At 47.3% G+C, this 19,104-nt stretch overlaps 1 protein-coding gene across 1 annotated transcript in view; it reads left to right on the forward strand.

The window, feature by feature from the left end:
* Dcps (decapping enzyme, scavenger) overlaps nucleotides 1-19,104 on the forward strand; it is a 41,622-nt gene that overhangs the window by 6,661 nt on the left and 15,857 nt on the right. The window contains exon 3 of the mRNA XM_010628641.3: nucleotides 18,257-18,402. Coding sequence (XP_010626943.1) covers nucleotides 18,257-18,402 — 146 coding nt within the window. The remainder of the gene's footprint in view (nucleotides 1-18,256; nucleotides 18,403-19,104) is intronic.

Consider the following 19,104-nt stretch of genomic DNA (forward strand, 5'->3'; position numbering starts at 1 on the left):
TTTTTTTTTTTTTTTTTTTTTTTTTTTTTGGTATTTCTCTAGTCACTGGTAAATTTCTTCATTAAGTCTGAAAGTTTTAATGGCTCTGCATTCATTTCTGCCCTCCAGATTTCTGGCTGACAATTTGAGGCTGCCCCAGGAGCCACTCCTCAGTGCCCGGGTGGCACAATGCAGCAGGCCTGGGGTTTTGGAGCTGGGCATGTGGGTGCTGGCACTTTTCAGGGGTGGGCACTGGGGCAGTGACACAGTTTCCTAGTTTTAGTGCAGTGCAGGGTGAAGAGCAAGCCTCGGGTTGGACCTAGGTTGAGCACTGGCTCTCACCTCCATGGGGATTTGGGACATTTCGTCATTCACTTGGCAATTGGGACTTGCCAACTGCTTGTGCTCTGCTGGCCGCGGGGGTGTGATTGGTATGTACAGCAGATGTCAGCGCTGTCCCTGGAGCTGTGGAGAGGGAGGCAGGCCACAGAAGAGGAAGCAGGGGCTGCTCAGACCAGGATCCAGGGCGTCTCTATAAGGGAAGTGACACCCATGCTGGGGCCTGGTGGTTGGAAGGAGCCAGTTGCCTGAAGAGCTGTGGGAGGAGCAGGGGAATATTCTATCTGCGAGAAGAGCACTGGGTCTGGGGAGGAAAGAGGAACAGAAAGGGGTTGGTCTCATGGGTGGGGTCAGTGGTGGGTACAGATGAAGTTGTGGAAGTAGTTTAGCTGTTTTCTCTGTTAAACTGTTTGATAATCAAGCATTCCTCAGTTTGATGGTTATGAAGTAGATAAGGAACTGTATTGCAGCACCCTTTAGCTTTACCCTCAGTGAGTACATTTTACTCTGAGCCAGAACACATAAATACACGTGGATGTTAGTGAAACGGAAGTTTCACAATACAAAACGACTTTGTGGAATGCTTGCCAGTATTTTCTACTTAATTACAGTTTTATCTGTTTCCTTTTTTAAATGTTGGTTTTAACCTCCTAAACTGACTTCGTGGCCACCATCACGGCTTACAGTCTACTGAGATAAAGTGTATAAAACTCCTGGCATTACAGCTGGTATATGATGTGTATCCGAGGGTGTTGTCAGTGTGTCATTTTCCCACCTTTCCCACTGTGTGGGTCTGGGGAGCAGTACCTGTAACATGGGGAAAAGCAGCTGACCCTGGACCACAGTAGGTTTCCTTTCTTCCTCCCATTATCGGGTGGCAAACACGAGGAAACAGCAGGCCAGGTGGCCAGCAGTGCCCTACGTGGTCCGTGCTGCTTCTGCCACCCTGGCAGGGCAGAGCCTGCCTCAGCTCCTCCTGCTGCCTTGGCTCTCACACCTGCGGCTTTCAATGGAGCCCTTTCATGAGATCTGCTTTCTCTCACCTGGGGAAGAAGGGTGGGGAAGATAGTGGGAGAGGGGTGTGACTCAGAAACCCAAACTCCTGCTAAAAAGGCCAATTGTTTTGCCTGCTGTAAAGCAGCAGGTGGAATCTAAGGTTCTGAGGAGGAGATGGCTTCTGTGTGAGGGGCCAGGGCAGGAAGCAGAGGATCGGTACACTGGGAATTGCATTCTCTTTGGAGTACAGAAAACACCGGTACTTCAGCCACAGGCCAGAGTTTTCTGCCCTGTGCTCTTTGCAGAGACAAAACCCAGGTCTTTGGAAGGAAGAGTGAGGATTTGTTTGGGAGGAGCATTTGTAAAGACCAGCTGTTTCCAGAAGTTTCTCTAGAAGCCTTGTTCATGATAGAAAGAACCAGAAACAATTAAATTACAGTAGGCTAGATGAACCTAGGTGGATTCTGACAGCAGGGTATCTCTCCATGGCAGTGAAAATGAACGATGGCTGCATGTGTCAATGCAGGATGAATTTCACCACAGAAGGCAAGAAAAGCAGGAAACAAGAAGCACAGTGGAATTCCAATGATGTGATTTGGAGAAACAAGCAGCACTGAACAGTATACTGTGTAGGGAGGCATACAGCTGCAGTAGGACTGGGAAGACAACAGAGAAATGATTAACTCCGCATCAGGAAGGCAATTGGCCTTGGAAGGGGCAGGACAGAGAGAATGGCCATAGTTCTAGTCATGGTCTGTCTCTTGGACTTGTGTTCTTTATGTGTGTTGCTTTTTATATTATTTTAGATCTCTAAGTGGTGCACATTTTATATGCAGGTACACATACCTTGCTTTGTATATATACTTCCAAATAATAGCTAAGGCAAACTAGCTGGACCTCACATAGATTAAGAAGAGTACGCCACCTGCTTTACAAGCACAAGGTGTCAAGTTCCATCCCCAGTACCAAAAAGAAAAGAGTATTCTCCCACTGGAGTCAGGCATGGTGGCACATGCCTGTAATCCCATCTACTTGGGAGGCTGAGGCAGGACATTCAGGCCAGCCTGGGCAACATAGGGACATAGGGAAGCCTTATCTCAGGAACAGAAGGAGGGTTGACAAACATTTTCCCACGAATTTATAGGGCTTCATCCTTCTCAGGCTTGTTTTTTAGTCACTGTTGTTGAAAGTGAAATTGCTTGGTTTCAGCCTCCTCCCAATGTTGGGCCTGTGTGGACTTCTCTTTCCTTGTGTTCCTCTTTCCTGGGGCTGGACATGATAAGGCCAGAGCCCCTGTGGTGCTGGAGGGTGCCCAAGGATGATGCCAGCCTCAGCAGAGCAGAGCAGTGGAGCAGGTCCTCCAGCAGCTGGTAGGGATGCCTCGGTACCAGGCTCTGAAAGGCTTCTCTAGCACAGCCTGGCACTTGTCTGTCAGCGTGTCCACAGTGCTGTACTCGGCAGCCGTCCCACTGCAGCTGAGTGAGACAAGGGGCTAAGTTTTCTAAACAGTGACCAGAAGGAAATGTCTTGCCAGATAGGTCTCAGCTAGGACACTACCAGAATGATAGGATATCCTACCATGTAAAACACTGCTGGGTGTGGTGATATACCCGTATAATCCTGGCTTTTGGGAGGCTGAGGCAGGAGGATCTCAAGTTTGAACCCAGCATAGGCAACTTTGTGATTTACCAGGACCCTGTCTCAAAACAAAACAATTTTAAAAAGGGCCAGGGATATAGCTTAGTATAAAGAGATTGGGTTCAATCCTCAGTACTGCAGAAAAACTGCAGGCTCATGGCCATCAGGTAATACCAGAAAAATTCACCGAATTTCCAAAACTCATTTTCTCTGAATGACAACTGACTAATCAGACCGCTGGCTAGCCCATCTAGGTTCCTCCTCCCCATATTGCTGACTAAGCCCAAGGCCTCATACATGCCAGACAAGTGAGATGAGCTATAACCCCAGCTAAATCCCTGGGGGCTTCTTTATCATATGAGATCATACAGTCATAATATCTGAAGTTTGAATGAGGATATTACAAAACTTTATCAGAGAGTGGTGATGCACTCCACAATCCCAGCACTCAGGAGGCTGAAGCAGGGTGAGTACCACAGGATTGAGGCCAGCCGTCTACATAGCGAGACTCTCAAACCAAAAAAAAAAAAAAGTTTAAATAGTTCTTAACTGGCACTGTTCATCAGAATTTTTTTATGAGCTTTTCTCAAATGCAGGATGTGGACCTACTGAGCAGCAACAGTCTTGGGGCAGCACCAGGACACTTGCAAAGTCATGTATATAATTGCAGTCACATAACCCAGAAGCAGCGCCGGAAGGCTCATAGGAACAGGATGAGCTCTTGTTCTGCCCCTCCGTGACCTTGCTTCCAAGGCAGTGCTGGTTGTTTTTTTTCTGGACTCTTTAACTCTCAGTGTGCTTATATAACTTTTTTTTTTAATTTATTAAAAAGTGGAAATGCCCTTCCCCCTCTCTCCTTCCTTCCCCTCTTTCTCTCTACTTCTGTTTTGTTTGTTTGTTTTATTTTTTGGTACTGGGAATGGAGCCCAAGGAATGCTGGGCAGTGTCCCCAGCAAAACCTCTTCCCCCTCCTTTTTCGTATTTGGTGTTTGGGGTCTTGTTAAGTTTCTCAGGCTGGTCTCAAACTGTGGGTCTTCCTGTTCCAGTCTCCCAAGTAGCTGGGATTACAGATCTGTGGCCACTCAGTTTTTGATGTTAATATGTGTGTGTGTGTGTGTGTGTGTGTGTGTGTGTGTGTGTGTGTGTGTATTTTTTTTTTTTTTTGGCTTTTGGCTTTTGGCTTTTGGCTTCTGGCTTTTGGCTTTTGGAATCCTAGTTATCTAAAAATCTGTAATCCTTTCTCTGTTTACTGCAGGTTTGTCCCTGCCAGCTTTTTCACTTCTGTCTTTCACTGTCCCCTGACCTTTGTCATGGTCCTTCTGTTTCATACTGTTTCATACTGTCATGGATGATCTGTATGCCCATAAAGTATTATGCTTTCCCTCTAAGTTGATTCAGAGTTGAAAACCAGTAAACAAAGTTTACATTATTGTGGCATGGTAATATTTGGCACATGCTTAAGTGAGCGCTAGGATTTTCCTTTTCCACCTGCCTAGCATATCATTCCCATGCCACTCAAAGAAGAGTGCTTGAAGTGGACAGATTGAATAGATTCTCCTCTTGTACATTTGAGCAGTTCCTCTAAATTGTGCTAGTTTTTAGTTTCATATCTAAACCATTATCAGCTCTTTTTTGTGAAGTTTTCTAGTTATCTCTTTTTTTCATTGTGGTTAAATAAATAATATACTTTTACCCTCTTCTCTTGAAATCAGCCAGCCCCTTAATTTGTTTGATTTGTTGTTGTTGCTGTTGTTTGGTATGGGGATCAAACTAAGGACCTTATACTTGTGAGGCAGGTGGTGGCACTGCTAAGCTAACTCCCCAGCCCAGCTCCTTAATTTGATGGTGCATTCTATGGTCTCTTTGTTCCCTCCCTCCCTCCCTCCCTTCCTTCCTTCCTCCCTCATGTGTCTCTAATCTGTAAGCATACTGTATAACTCAAAAGTTTTCTGGGCACACATATGTTGTAGGAGCACTCTGCCGTTGAGTTGCACTCTCAGTCCTGGAAGTCCTATTAATTCTTTAGCCTTCCTAGATCCTTCTGCATGTCTGTTGTTTTGGTTTTACACACACACACACACACACACACACACACACACACACACACACACCTATTTTTTTTTAATTTCTTTCTGTACTGGGGGTTGAACCCAGGGCCTTCAATTGAGCTCCATCTCTGGGCTTTTTATTTTTTTATTTATTAATTTATTTTTGAGATGGGACTTTACTTTGTTGCCCAGCCTAGTTTTGAACTGCCAGATTCAGGTGATTCTTCCCAAATGCTGGGACTACAGGTCCCACCTCTGGCTTCATTTGTGTCTTTTCTTTCTACAACCTGGTAGTTTGTCTTCACTTTGTCTTCTAGGTCTCTAATAAAACCCCTGGTTATTTCCTTCTTAGAGCATCTTGCTCTTTTACAGAACCCAAATTGAGTTGACTTTCTGACACATTAATTAGGTTTTTGTGTGCCTGTGTGGCACTACCTATACCTGTTAGGCAAGTGCTGTACCACTCACTCAGCTGCATCCCCAGGCTAGAATTATTTTATTTTATTCTGGTACCAGGGATCAAACTCAGGCCCTTGTGCTTATGAGGCAGGCAGCGGAACCACTGAGCCAAATCCTCAGCCCTAGAATATTTTTAAAAATTGTCTTTTGACCCTCAGTTCTGTGATCTGGTTCTGGTTGTTTACCTTGGTTATTCTTTCTCGGGCTGCGGGTTTTTCCTCAGTGTCTAGTGATTCACAAACAGTGCCTCGTTTCACATTAACAGAGGAAACACCAGACTCATGCTTGAGGTGATGGCCGGTCTGTCTGCTGTCACAGTGGTGGGTCTGTTCCACAGTGGGCCTCGGTCCTGAGTGGGTAGCTGCTCTGGCACTGTATGGAGGGTATTAGGATTTATTGGCTGGCAGGCAGCATTCTGAGCGGCACCAGCTCCCACCCCAAAATGAAGAACAGCAAGAGCTAGGGACCCTGTATGGCCTGAAAAGCCTAAACGTTTTACTGCCCTTCACAGAAAAGTTTGTCAACCTCTGCTCAGTCCGTCACATTGACATTTTTGGAGGCTAGCCCTCCTGTCTTAACCTGGTGTTAAAGGCCTGCCTCTGGGATGCGACAGTGGGTGGATCCAATTAGTGCAGCTGTTCTGTTATCCTTCCAGTGGACCTGTTTTCAGCTTTGCTTCTCTTCCTGTCCTCTGTGCCAGTTATTCAGACTGACACTGATACAAGGTCAATGCCATTTACTACTGAATAGCAATGTACTGTCATTATTTTCTCTTCTCAGTACAATTTTTGGTGTAGAGAATTAGTAATTACTTTTTGTTTTTGTTTTTGCCTTTTGAGACAGGGTCTCACCATAGAGTGCAGACTGGTCGGCCTTGAACTCACTACGTAGCCTAGGCTGGCCTCAAACTCACAGTGATCCTCCTCCTGCCTCAGCCTCCCAAGTTACAGGCATGTGCCACCATGCCTGGCAGTAATTATTTTTTACTTGCTTGATTTCTTACGGACTTGTCACTGATTTATTCCCAGACCTACTTCCTTGTTTCTATAACCTCCTGACCTGTTAAGACTCATCATGCCCACAAACAAGCCCCTTGTGGCACCTCCATCCTGAATGTGACTGCTGGGATTCCACTCCCTTTTCTCTGGAACTGGGTCCAGTGTTTTCTGGAAAGATGATCATCTTCCTCTTTCAAGATCATTTCCTTATTTTGCTAAAACAGTGGTTTTCAAATTTGCGGATTGGCATTATTATTAAAATGTAATTCTTGAAATTTTTATTAGAAAAACCATGTGTGAAAAAAAAGCCATGTAAATATTTTCAAGTCTCTGAAATAATTTACCAAGTAGATCAGGGGCAGAAGTCAAAGTTTTGCCATAGCAAAGTGTCTACCAACTGATGAGTGGATAAAGAAAATGTGGTATATTTCTACACAGTAGAATATTCAGCCACAAAAAGGGTGAGATCCTGTATTTTTAACAATACAAATGGAACAGGAGGACATTATGTTACACAGAATAAGCCAGGGATATAGACACAAGTACCACTTGATCTCATGCATGTGTGGAATCTAAAAAAGTTGATCTACTAGAAGATGAGAGCTGGGCATGGTCACACATGCCTGTAATGCCAGCACCTGGCAAGTTAAGGCATGAGAATCATAGTGAATTCGAAGCCAGCCGTGGCTGCTCGGTGAGTTCGAGGCCAGCCTGAACTACATAGAGAAAATCCTGTCAAAAACAAAACAAAACAGAAGATGAGAATTAAAATGGTGGTTACCAGAGGTTGGGGAAAACCGTGGGGGGGAGGGGAGTTGGTTACTGGAGATTAAGTTATAGTTAGAAAGGATAAGTAAATTCTGGTGTGCTATTATTGCATGTAACTGACTAATGATGGTGCACTGTATATTTTTTAAAGCCTGCCCATTATGGTGGTGCATACCTCTAATCCCAACACTAGGGAGGCTGAGGCAGCAGAATTGCTGTGAGTTCAAGGGTGGCCTGGGCTACATAGTGAGTTTGAGTCCAGCCTGGACTACACAGCAAGACCCTGTCTCATAAAACCAAAAAAAGAAAAAAAATAAAAAATAAAAAGAGCTGGAGATAGTGTGAAGGCATACACGCATACACACACACACACACACACAGAGTCTAAGATGTAAAGCAGTGATCCTCAAAACCTTAAGACTGCCCTTGAAGAGTTAAGAGATCGTCTGATTCCCAGTCCTGTACATGTGACTTTTCCCTGTCTCCAGTGAGTCTCAGAGAGATTTTTCATCCACTGTGCTAGGTAACTGCTGAGCTTCTTTTTGGGGGGGATGGGGGTGCTGGTTTCAATCTCAGAAACTGTCTTCTTCAGTCCTAGGAAACTGTGTTGAGTTATTTCTTTAACAGTGTTCTTTCCCACTTACTTTCTGAAACACCTACTTAGAGTTCTTGGATTCATCATTCAGTTTTCTCTTCCATTTTTTTATCTCTTGGTTTTTTTGCTCTACATTTAAGAACATTTTTTTTCCCCAGTACTGAGGATTGAATTCAGGACCTTGCGCTTGCTAGGCAGGCAAGATGCCACTGAGCTAAACCCCCAGCCTTAAGAATATTTTCTTCAAGGGCCAGGGATTTAGCTCAGTTGTTCCACTGCCTGCCTTGCAAGCACAAGGACCAGAGTTCTATCCCCGGTACCAAAAAAAAAACAAAAGAAAAGAAAAAGAAAGCCAGGCATGGTGGTGCACACCTATAATCCCAGCACTTGGGAGGCTGAGGCAGAAGGATCACTGTGAGTTCAAGACCAGCCTGGGCTACATAGTAAGTTCCAGGTCAGTCTCAACTACATAGTGAGACCCTGTCTCAAAGATAAAAAAATAGTTTTTTTTTCCTTCAACTTCATCTTCTATTCAACTTACATAGTTTAGATTTTGGGGGTTTTTTTTGACAGGGTCTCACTGTGTATCCCACACTGGCCTCAAACTCCCAGTGATCCTCCTGCTTCAGCCTCCCAAGTGCTGGGCTTATAGTTATGCACTGCCATGTCCAGCTTATCTTTTACTTCCTCTTAAACTTGGTTTTGTTTTTTTCTTCATGGAGATTCCTTTACTGTCGTTGTTAGAAGAGGCTTTAAAATAAACAAGCGAGCATTCAAACCTCTCCAGGAGCCAGGAATCAACATGCTTGTCCTCTGTCTCCCTTCCTTGATTTATTTTCTTGGCTCTTCATTAGCCCTTGACACGTTCATTTGCTTGTTCTGCAAGGCACACAAGCTCCCGGAACTGCAGGAACTCTGCAGTGTGCACTGTGTGTAGGGAGCTTAAAATGACACCAGACCCCAGTCAGGCCTTTGAGATACAGTGTGAGAAGAAGAGACACTGTAAATCCAGTGAACATGTAAATGTTGTGTGCATGCAAATACAAACACTTAGCTGCACAGAGAAAAACATCTGAAAGGGTGTGTTCCAACATGTGAAGGGAGATCATCTCTGGGTGGGGGAGTTATATATAATTGTGTTTGTAAAATTACTTTTGGGTATTTGCCAAGCTTTCTAGAGCAAATACTAATCACTGTGTAACAGAAATATATTAAAAATTGGCATGGTGGTGCACTCAGGAGTCTGAGGCAGGAGGATCACCATGAGTTCATATAGTTAGCTCAAAGCCAGCCTGGAGTACATAGCAAGACCCTGTCTCAAAAAACCAAAAGTACCCAACAAAAAAATATATATATTAATAACAGAAAAATAAGCCATCCCTTAACACTGAGCCCCAGAGCGGATAAGCAATTTCCTCTAGGTCATATGCTTAAGTAGCAGAACTAAGTTCAGAACCCAGGTTCCACTATCCGATGTTCCCTGTCGTATTGTATAGACTATCCTCTTTCAAAAGCTGCCTCCCCAGACAGGAACAGCCTGGATGCTCCAAGCCTCCTGGAGATAAGATACAAAGGGCTTTCAGCAAACCCAAAGGGCACAGTGTGGCGCCGAGGCACTGGGGACACCCGGGGAGTTGGGAGCAGGCTAGAGAGTACAGTCAGGGGTACAGGGTGGAGAGCCCTTGGCTGGAGGGCTGTTGTGGGCACCTCACTGGGTTACACTATGGAAATGGAAAGACCTTGCTCCCAGCTGACTGCTCACAACGGGAACGATGGCTGTCTGACTTACATTTGTGGTACTATCCCTACTCCGACCACCAAGTATGACAGCACGAGATCACAAGAAGGGAGGTGGGGAGTTCCCAAAGGGACAGTGGTGTTTCTAGCCCTCGTGGGGCTCGGGCAGTAGCTGCCTGTCCACGGAAATGCTCCAGCAGCGAGAAGGGCACACTGATGCATCCCAGCTGAGTGGCAACCTTGCACATGCACGTTTCTGCTCTCACAGCTTCGATGGGCAGGTTGGCGAGGCCCTGGCTAGGATGATGCTGTCGTGCCTGCCAAGACCCTAAAGGTGTCCTGCAAGGCCTTCAGTAAATAAGCCACCCTTGTCCCCAAGCTGGACACGAAAGCCCAACCACTCTCAGAGGCGGGAGGGAGAGCTTTCCAGAGAAAAGTGAAGCACAGCTGCCTCTCTGCTCCCTGCCAAAGCTAGCTCAGCCAAATCCCCAGGAAAGTGCTACAGCACATGAAACATGAAAATGCAAACCACAGACAGTCTGCTCTCCTTCCCATACACATGTTCAAACAAGACTGCTTTCCAGGCCTAGATGATGCGTTCTACAGGATGAGGTCATTTCTACGGCTGTGTCTGTGGCTTTTGCTCTCCCTTCATTATGATGAGCCAGTTTCCACTTATTTGACCCAGATGTGCCGCCCAGTAAGAGGAGGGGAGAAGCAACAGCAAAACATGCTCTGAGTGTGAGGCCTACCTCCACTGCCCTCCACAAGGCTAGCCGGGGGAAGTGCAGGATAACCCAGGCATCCTGGGGAGGCTGCAGGGAGGCTCTCCGGATCTGCCTTCCTTTCCTCCTCTGTGGATCTCCCTGTCTGGATAACAGTCTCCCCAGCCTGATCACCCAGGCCAGAGCCAGAGGGCAGGCTGGCTCCTGCCAACCTGGGTCTTGGCAGGGTGTTCACGTCCCCGCACACAGGGCTGCTGGACGGGCTTGGTGGAGGCCCGAGGAGACTGCCACATCAAGGATAAGTGTGCTGAAGGGCGTGGGCCAGATCTTGGTGGGAGCTCCAGCCCCTCCGCAGCAGAGCTAACCACTAATGATCTATCTCTATGAAAGCAGAGGTGCTGCCAGAGACGGGGGGGGGCAGACGCTGACTTTAGTAAGACCCGTACACTGACAAGCTTCCCATGCAAGTCCTCAGCATCCCCACCTTCCCTGTGATCCTCAAGGTGGGAGTGCAGAGAAGAAAGTAACAGCAAAAACCCAGGGTCTGCTGACCCCCAGTTTGGTGATTTGGAATGTAGCGCCAGGGGTATGGTCCTTTAGGGTGGAAAAGGCTAGTTTAGGAAGTAGGTGGGGCTTCTGGCACCTGCAAAGTTCCATATGAACAGAAGGAGGACAGCCACCCATAGTGAGACTAGGGACTTGCTGCATTGAGTCTTGGCCTTAGAGCTATGAAACCTGCTTCCCTACATCCAGGAAGAAACTCTCTTGGGGCTGAGCAGACCGGACCACAATAATTGCTGCTTGAATGCTAGAAGGAACACTGTAAAATATGGCCCCTCTCTCAACTTCCTTCCTAAAGGTATTTACTTAGTTTCCTTCAAAAGGAGAACAGCTGCCACATCTCATCACAGCATTCTGGACCTCGCTTATGGTGTGCGTGGTAAGAAAGGAGAAGGTGGAAGTATAGGAAGAATGCCTCAGAGGACGTGTACCCAGGCCTAGGGAATTCTAGGCTATCACTCACTGAGAAGTGTGGTCAGGAGTGGAGAGTGGAAGCCGACTGCTGGTGCCAAGGGATGTGGTGGACCTAGCTATGGGCAATCCGCCTTCGCCCGTGGTCCTGAGCAAGCTGACTTTTCTGCTGACTCAAGCCTTAACATGCCACAGAGCTTTGGAACCTTGCCTGGGGTCAGGGGTATAGAGGGGGGATGAGAGAAACCAAGAGACAGATACAGAGAGAGAAGCCTTACAGAGGTGGCGATGGGTTTAGTAGCAGATCTGCTCATTTCTGAAGATCCTTTGAATGCAGCGGCTTCTCTTGGCTCCTGAAAGGCTGGGTCGCAGTGGTGAGCTGCATGCGGGACCTCTGTTCTTGGCCAGCTGGTGAGAGACCATGGGGTGTGGGGCAGTTGCCACGCTAGGGTTCTCTGAGCTAAGGTGCTGGCAAGAGGGGCATGGACCAAATAGATGCCAAGAGAAAGGGACTGAAACAGATTCTAGGTCAAGAATTGGACTTGGAAGATGGACATGATGGTGCACACATGCCTGTGACCCCAGCTACTCAAGAGAGTAAGGAAGAAGGATCACACATTTGAGCTCAACCTGAACAAGCCACCAAGACCTTGTCTTGAAATAAAGAATGAAAAGGGCCGAGGATGTGGCTCAGTACATCCTGGGTTCAATCCCCATTACCTCAAAAAAAACAAAAGCTGACTCAGGTGGTAGGGATTTTTCTCCCTTGAAGTTTTTCTCCCTTGACTCTACTTGTCATTACTGTGCTGTCCTGAGCCCCAGAAGGGTTCTGCCTTGTTGGTGTCAGGAGCTCAGAATCACCCAGAAGGAAAGGGCAGAGGAGCCTTGTGGTCCTGATCAATGACCATTCCTGTGGGCTGGGTCCCATTTCTCCTGTCCCACAAACAAAGCCCCATTGCCAAGTTTGGCTAAAGCTTGCCCATTCTGTAACTCAGTCCACACTGCCCACCTCCTGTCCCTCTCCGCTCTTGGCATCACCAAGACCAACCCACCTGGGGGCTGCCCACTTTTCCAGAAGAGGTGCTGACAGCCTCCTGGTTGGGGCAGGCAGCACCACACTCCACAGCTGCGGCACTTAGGTGGCAGTCCTGAAGCGCATCCTGAAGGGAGATGTGAGTCACCAGAGCTGGGCCACTTGGGACCTGTGCTACACAGCACTGCTGACCGACCCACAGGCTCCAGCTGACAAGGGTCTTAGCTGTCCCAGGCTGATCTTTTCTGCTTCTGTTTTATTAGGTGAGAAGTTAACATGCTAACAACTGTCTATATATCCATGCATCCCGGGATCTGTTCTTCAGTAACACACAAACCTAGTCCCCAGTCCTTCTCGTGGAGGTCAACACTGATAATCATTGCACCTTCATCCTCCCACTCATTTCTTCAATAAGTTTACACAAACACACATCCTTTTAAAGCACACGAGGGACAAGTCTTCACAGATCACGTGAGCTCTCTACAGCAGTTAACGCGGCTCCTCCCTCTCCTTTGTAACAACCACCTAGTGGCCCAGAGTATGTGTGCGCTATGCCTGATTCACCAGGACCCTACACACGGTCACTTAGGTCATTTTCCTTTTTTACCTTTTCTATAACAGATGACACTGCAGTGAACATTTTTCTAGCTCATTAAGTATGTGTATGAGCAACTGCCTAAGTGAGAAATCTGGAAGTAGAAGTGTTACCCAAAGAAGCGCGTATTTTGCAAAAGGTATATGTCCATGGATCTGCCATGTCTAATTGTGCCCGGAAGTTAGGGAGAAGTGAAGATCTGTGTGTCTCAGCTGTCTCTGACTATGTCTCGGGCATACTCTGGGAGTAACTTCACTATGGTCTGTGCTGCCTACACAGACCCCTCAGCATACGTGTAGAAAGTGCTTGATTGTACTTGCTGGTGGCCCTCACACCATTACTGCAATGGAATAAAAGACATACAAACGAGAATGAAGCTAATGGTGACAAGAACAAGGGAAGGGAGCAATGAATGAGAGACTGCTATTTGTTTCTTGAAGTTAGGAAGTGGGGAAAACAGTAAATGGATGAGAGAACGCCAGAGGAAGTGAGGAGTGAGCATGCGCTTAGGGAGGGCTGTGTGCCCGGATGTTCAGCAGCGCCTGCATGTGCCCTTGGCGGAAGACTGAGAAACTTACTTTCCGTGATGGTTGATGATGAGGTGATACTAATAGTAAAACTGGAAAGTCCAGGAGAACAAGATAAAAACAAAAAACAGCTGAGAACTGTCGATGTCCCCAGCAAGACTGAAAGAAATGACCTGGCCTAGAAAAGTTGAAAGCGGGGCTTTTGAGGAGCTGGGAATTAGGAGTGGGGAGGAGGAGGAAAAAAATTTTTTTAAGCCAACTTCATCTGACTCCTTAACCTTTGTCCAAATATAACTTGGGTTAAAAATATGAACAGAAACTTAGAATGCATGGCAGTAGGAGGGCTTTGTAAGACGTGTCAGCAAATTTCTCTTCATGTGAACAGTTTCTAGGGATGGTTTTGAGGAGTTTAGGGTCCTGAGCTGTTTTCTAAAGGATGCCCACGGGAGGGTGCCACTGAGAGCTCCTTGTTGCCTCTAAGGCCACATGGAAAGGTTTTGGGCAGAGGAATTTCCCAGTGTCACCCACCCAGAGCAGATGACTCTTTACTGTCGACTCATACACAGCCTTCTGCCGAGAGCACCCAGCCAGGTCAGGTTCTGCCCCTTTGCCGACCTCATCTGCTGCCCTGTTTGGGCTGACACAAGGGCACAGCTGTGACTGCAGGTCCTTAGGGGAGCCACTCCAGGACCCGTGCCTCAGTTTCCTTGTATAGTGGGCTCATTGTAGCACTCAGTCACTTTGATCATGGGAATATGTATTGGTATAGAATAGTGCCTGGCGGTAAATCTGTCAGCTACTTGCGCTAAGGTTCCAAAGGGCATCAATCTCCTTAGCTTTTTATTTTGGAAAAAAAAATTTTTGTTTGTTTGTTTCTTTTTGGAGACAGGGTCACAGTATGTAATTTAGGCTGCCCTAGAACTTCCTGTGTAGCCCAGGGCTGCCTTTGAGTTTACAGCAATCCTCCTGTCGTAGCCTCCCAAGTTCTGGAATTATAGGTATGTGCCACCACAGTTGGCTAAAAAAAAATTCTTTTTTCTTTGAGACAGGGTCTTGGATATATAGCCCAGGTTGGCCTCAATTTGAGGCGGTTCTCCTGCCTCAATCTCCAAGGACTGGGCTTACAGACGTGCCACCACACCCATCCTTTAATCCTACAGAAAAGTCATGAGACTAATATAAAAAATTCTCTTATAAAACCCTTTTATCTGTTAAGGTTGTGCCACATTTGCCTTTTCCTTATGCATATCATTGTGGATATATTGTCAATTTCAGGAACATTGATATTTATATAATAATAGCATATAGTGTAGTGTCCATTATTAAATTGCGCCTGTTGTTTCAATGCTGTCTTAAAAGCCCAACCAGAATTTAACCTAATCCTTTTAGTCATCTAAACCTAATCCTTAGACATCTACTGAGTCTCTGGAGCAATCCTTTTGCCCTTTCTTTGTCTTTCCTAACTTTGATGCTTTTGTTTTCTCTTTGAGATAGGGTTTCATTGTGTTGCCCAGGCCAACCTTGAACTCATGGGCTCAAGTAACCTGGCGCTCAGCCTCACAAGTGCTGGGACAGCTGGTGTGTGTCACCACAGGCGACTGACTTGGACATTTTTGAAGTTATAAAGCCACTTGTTCTGTATAATGCCCTGGATTTTGGCTTTCTGATTTTCTTGGTGATTACATTCATACTGTGCAGCAGGGGTGATGTTAACTGCCTTCCCCTGGGGGAGGTGAGGTTCTCCCTGTTTAACTAATAAGTAGTCTGTGAGGGGAGTCTTTGACACTGCATGTGAAACCTATTCCCCAGCATATTTTTAACCAATAGTGTGTGTGTTTTATCAAGTGATGACTTGACCACACAACCAAAGTTCAGCCACAGGTCAGAATCTTGATTTAGATAAACACTAGAGTTTGTTTTGGGGCTGCCAGTGGGAAACAGCATTGGGCAATATATTGATTTTTATCAACAGTTTTATTCTTGGAACATAAATGCTCTTCCTGGGTTTAAAGTCCATGGTACGGCTGGATTCATTTATTCATTTGTCCAATAAATATTTGTTGAATGCTTACCAAATGCCAGGTAAAACTGTTCAGGTACTAGAGAAACAAACCACATCACTTCCTCCTGGAAGTTAGCCTTCTCTGGGGGAGCCAGCCAGTAAGTGTGTGCTGCCAGGTGGCACTGGGGAAAGACACAGCAGGGTGATGATGGGGACAGAGGGCTGCTTTAGCCAGGGCTTTCTGAGCCTGAGCAGCCCTGAGACCCAAGTGTGGCAGGAGAGTGACAAGCATTTTCCTAGCAGAGGGTTCACCTGGCAGCCCAAGCTGGGTGTGGGGTGTGTGCCCAATGCCTGGTGGTAGGACAGTGGGGGTTGGTGTGGCTGAAACAGGCCTCAGGCAGGCAGCATAGAGGAGAGGGGGTGAATGAAGGTTTGGGTCCTTGTAGACTGTGGAGGGGAGTCCCCAGTACTAATGAGAGTATGCAGGGGTGTAAGAGAAGCTGGGCTGCTGAGGAGTGAGGGACTCTGGGCAGGTGCCACCTTTGGGGACCAGCTGAGCACCAGCTGGGCCATCAAGCCTCTGGCTTGTCTCACTACCTGGGGTGAGGGCAGGAGAGGGCGGGTTTGGTGAGATGCCTGTTTTCCCGCAGCCTGGGTGGCTGGGCAGGTCCTCCACAAGCTTGAGCAGACTGGGGCTTGTTTACTGGCCCCTGGGACAACCAGAGAGCCCCAGGCTGTGAGCCCGGGGTGCAGGTTCTCCAGCATCAACTACACCTTTGTTCTGGGGAGTTTCACTGCCTAGATTGTCTCCTCCACCCAACACAGGCAGTGGAAGGCACAACAAAAACTATGAGTGTTTACAGAGCACTTTTCTGTATGTGAGGCACTTTTTAAATAAAGTATTTCCACCCCACTAATTCAGTTCTCATAGCAGCCCCGTTAAGACAGATGCTGTTACTGTTCCCCGGGGTTATATAGATGAGGTGAGTAAAGCAACAGAGAAGACTGGCCATGTGCACATAGTTATACAGCTGCTAAGTGCAGAGCAAGGTTCTGTACCAGGCTGGCTAGCTCCAGAGCCACTGTTCTCATCCACCAAGATAAACTGTGGCTACCTTGGGATTTGCCTCAGGTCATTGCAAGATTGGTACCATTCCGTCCATTTCAGGCAGTCTTCTGCCTCTTGAGAACTCAGTGTGTTTGACCTCTAACCATTGGCCTTGACCTTGAAGTAGTAGAGAACAATGTGGAATAAAAAGAGTAACAGTTTTTTGTTGCTGTCCAGAGTACGAGGAGGCCCAGGGATTCCCAAGAAGAGGGGGGACATTTATTCAGAGTCCCTGGTGATCTAGATAGCATGTTTTATTTAATGCTAATAATGCTGTGAGACAGCTTTTGTGACCCCCCTTTGACAGGTGAGGATGCTGACACTGTCAGAGGTCACATGCCCAGGGTCACCTGGGAGTGAGGGAGTCACATGGCTGCTCTGTCCACAGCCCCCCAGCAGCTCCAAGGCTGCTTTCCACTATGCTGCCTTGCCCCCAAGCTGATGGCCCAGGACATTTGATGCTCACTAGAAATCATGTGCATGGAATGTCACCTTTGTTTAACCCTGCTGGGCTTTGGAAGAAGAAGGGCCCTGAAGCAGGCTGCTATGTCGAAAGTGCTCTGGCTTTAGGGTAAGGTGGCCTCAGCCCATCTTGCCTTTGCCATGTCTCCATTATGGTCCTCGGTGAGTCTTGATCCCAGCCACCTCTTCTTGCTCTCCCATGGAGGTGGATTTAAATCATGTGTCCAAAGAAAATGGAAAAGTGTTTAGGGTGGTGGTGAGTAGAATTCCTTTGGACACCAGGTCTGAACCCCAGGGGAGATTCAGAAGGGGGAACATGGGTCTTTTGGAAACAACTGATTTTGAAACACCACTTTGCCATTTTCTTGTCCTGCCCTGTGTTGAAGCTCTATATATAAATGTTAGAATAATGACAGTGTTTATAACAACAATAAGGAAAAGAATTTATAACAAAGAAAAGAGTTTAACCATAAGCGGGTGGTGTTGGACCAGATCGCTATCCTAGAATCCAATTAGAAAAACTACGGATTTCCTTCTGATTAAAACCTCTTTCTCTTCTGGATCAGTTGTGCCTCCTGGGGCTATTTGGTAATGTCTGGAGACTGTCTGGCTGTCACACTGCAGAGAGGTGCTGCTCACATCCATGTGAAGCCTAGGGATAGTGCTGAAATAGCCCTCCGGCTGTGCCAGGGCAGCCCTACCATGCAGTCATTGGCAAGACCTGGAGTCAGGTTGAGAACCCTGGGTTACTCAGCCAGTGCTCACGGTGTTACTGTGTACCAGGCATTGTTCTAAGTGCTGCAGAGGTAATTAACTCCCTTCATCTTCCCAGTGTTGTGACATCAGAGCTGTTACCATACTCATTTGGCAGATGAGGATGTCAGGGCACACAGAGGTTAAATAACTGGACCAGATTCCCACCTGGGGCCAAGGTCTCACTTGGAATGATTAATGAGCAGGCAAAACCAGGACTCAGAGTCAGAGTGGCTGGCTCTAGAGTCCACACTGTGGCCTACTGCCTTGCCCCTCTGTAAGGGGGGCTTACAGGCTCTGAACCCCACTTCAGCTTTGAGCCCAGAAGCTATATACCCAGAAATTTGCATGTGGGAAGAGTTAGAGACCTTTGGTCCATGCCTAGAAGTGGGGAGGGGGGAAGTCTAGGGCTCCAGGACCAGGGACTGTCTGTGAAAACCTTGTTTTCAGGTTTGGGATGTGCCTGAGCTGTGGCTTCAGTGCGTTCTGCTTTCCAGTCACAGGCCCTCTATGTTGTTGCAGAGGTAAAAACAACTGTGGTATACCCCGCCACGGAGAAACACCTGCAGAAGTACCTGCGCCAGGACCTCCGCCTGATCCGAGAGACGGGAGAGGACTACAGGAGCGTAACCTTACCCCACCTGGAGTCCCAGAGCCTCAGCATCCAGGTGATTGGCCACTGAGTCCTTCCTGTGGCTGGTTTCTCTTCCTGCAAAGCATTATTGGTAGCCAGGCAGTGTGGGAATAGCAGCGAACTTGGTAAATCAAGTCCTGCCCTGTGGAGCTGACACCTTCCATGGACAGTCAGACAGCGCAGTTACCAGAGGCCCTTATAGTGCAAGAGATTGTGAGTGCAGTGGAGAGAAGCAAACAGGATCTGTGGGACAGAGGGTCCCAGGAAGGGCTGGTTGAGATTTTGTATGGGACAGTCAGGGCAGACTTCTTGGAGAGAGGGATTGACCCTGATCTTGGGCCCCTTGTGAGGTTTTTATGGGGGCAGCTGAAGTTCCTGGGGATCTCTGAGCAGTCCAGCCTGCAAGAATTGTTTGAATCTGCTCTGTGGTGCATCACTGGCCTGGAAGAAATGAGAGTTCCAAGCATAGTCATAGCCCTGACGGTCTCAGATAGACTGTGCCTGTTGCCAGAGGCCAGTGAACAGATAAAAGACCAGTATTGGGTCAGGATCGTCTTGCTTCAGCCTCTTATCCCCGGACTTGCCTGAAGCAAATCAGCCCTCAGAAGCTGAGTCTTGAGTAGAAATTTCACTGCCATGATGTACTGCGCTTTCACCCGCGGACACAGCACCCAGTGGTTGCAGTGTTTTGCGGGCAGGGTGGCAGAGGGTTCTGGCTGAGTTAGATGCAAGGCTG

Source organism: Fukomys damarensis, unplaced genomic scaffold (assembly GCF_012274545.1).
Source record: "Fukomys damarensis isolate Sample0158 unplaced genomic scaffold, DMR_v1.0_HiC HiC_scaffold_16, whole genome shotgun sequence".
Lineage (NCBI taxonomy): Eukaryota > Metazoa > Chordata > Mammalia > Rodentia > Bathyergidae > Fukomys > Fukomys damarensis.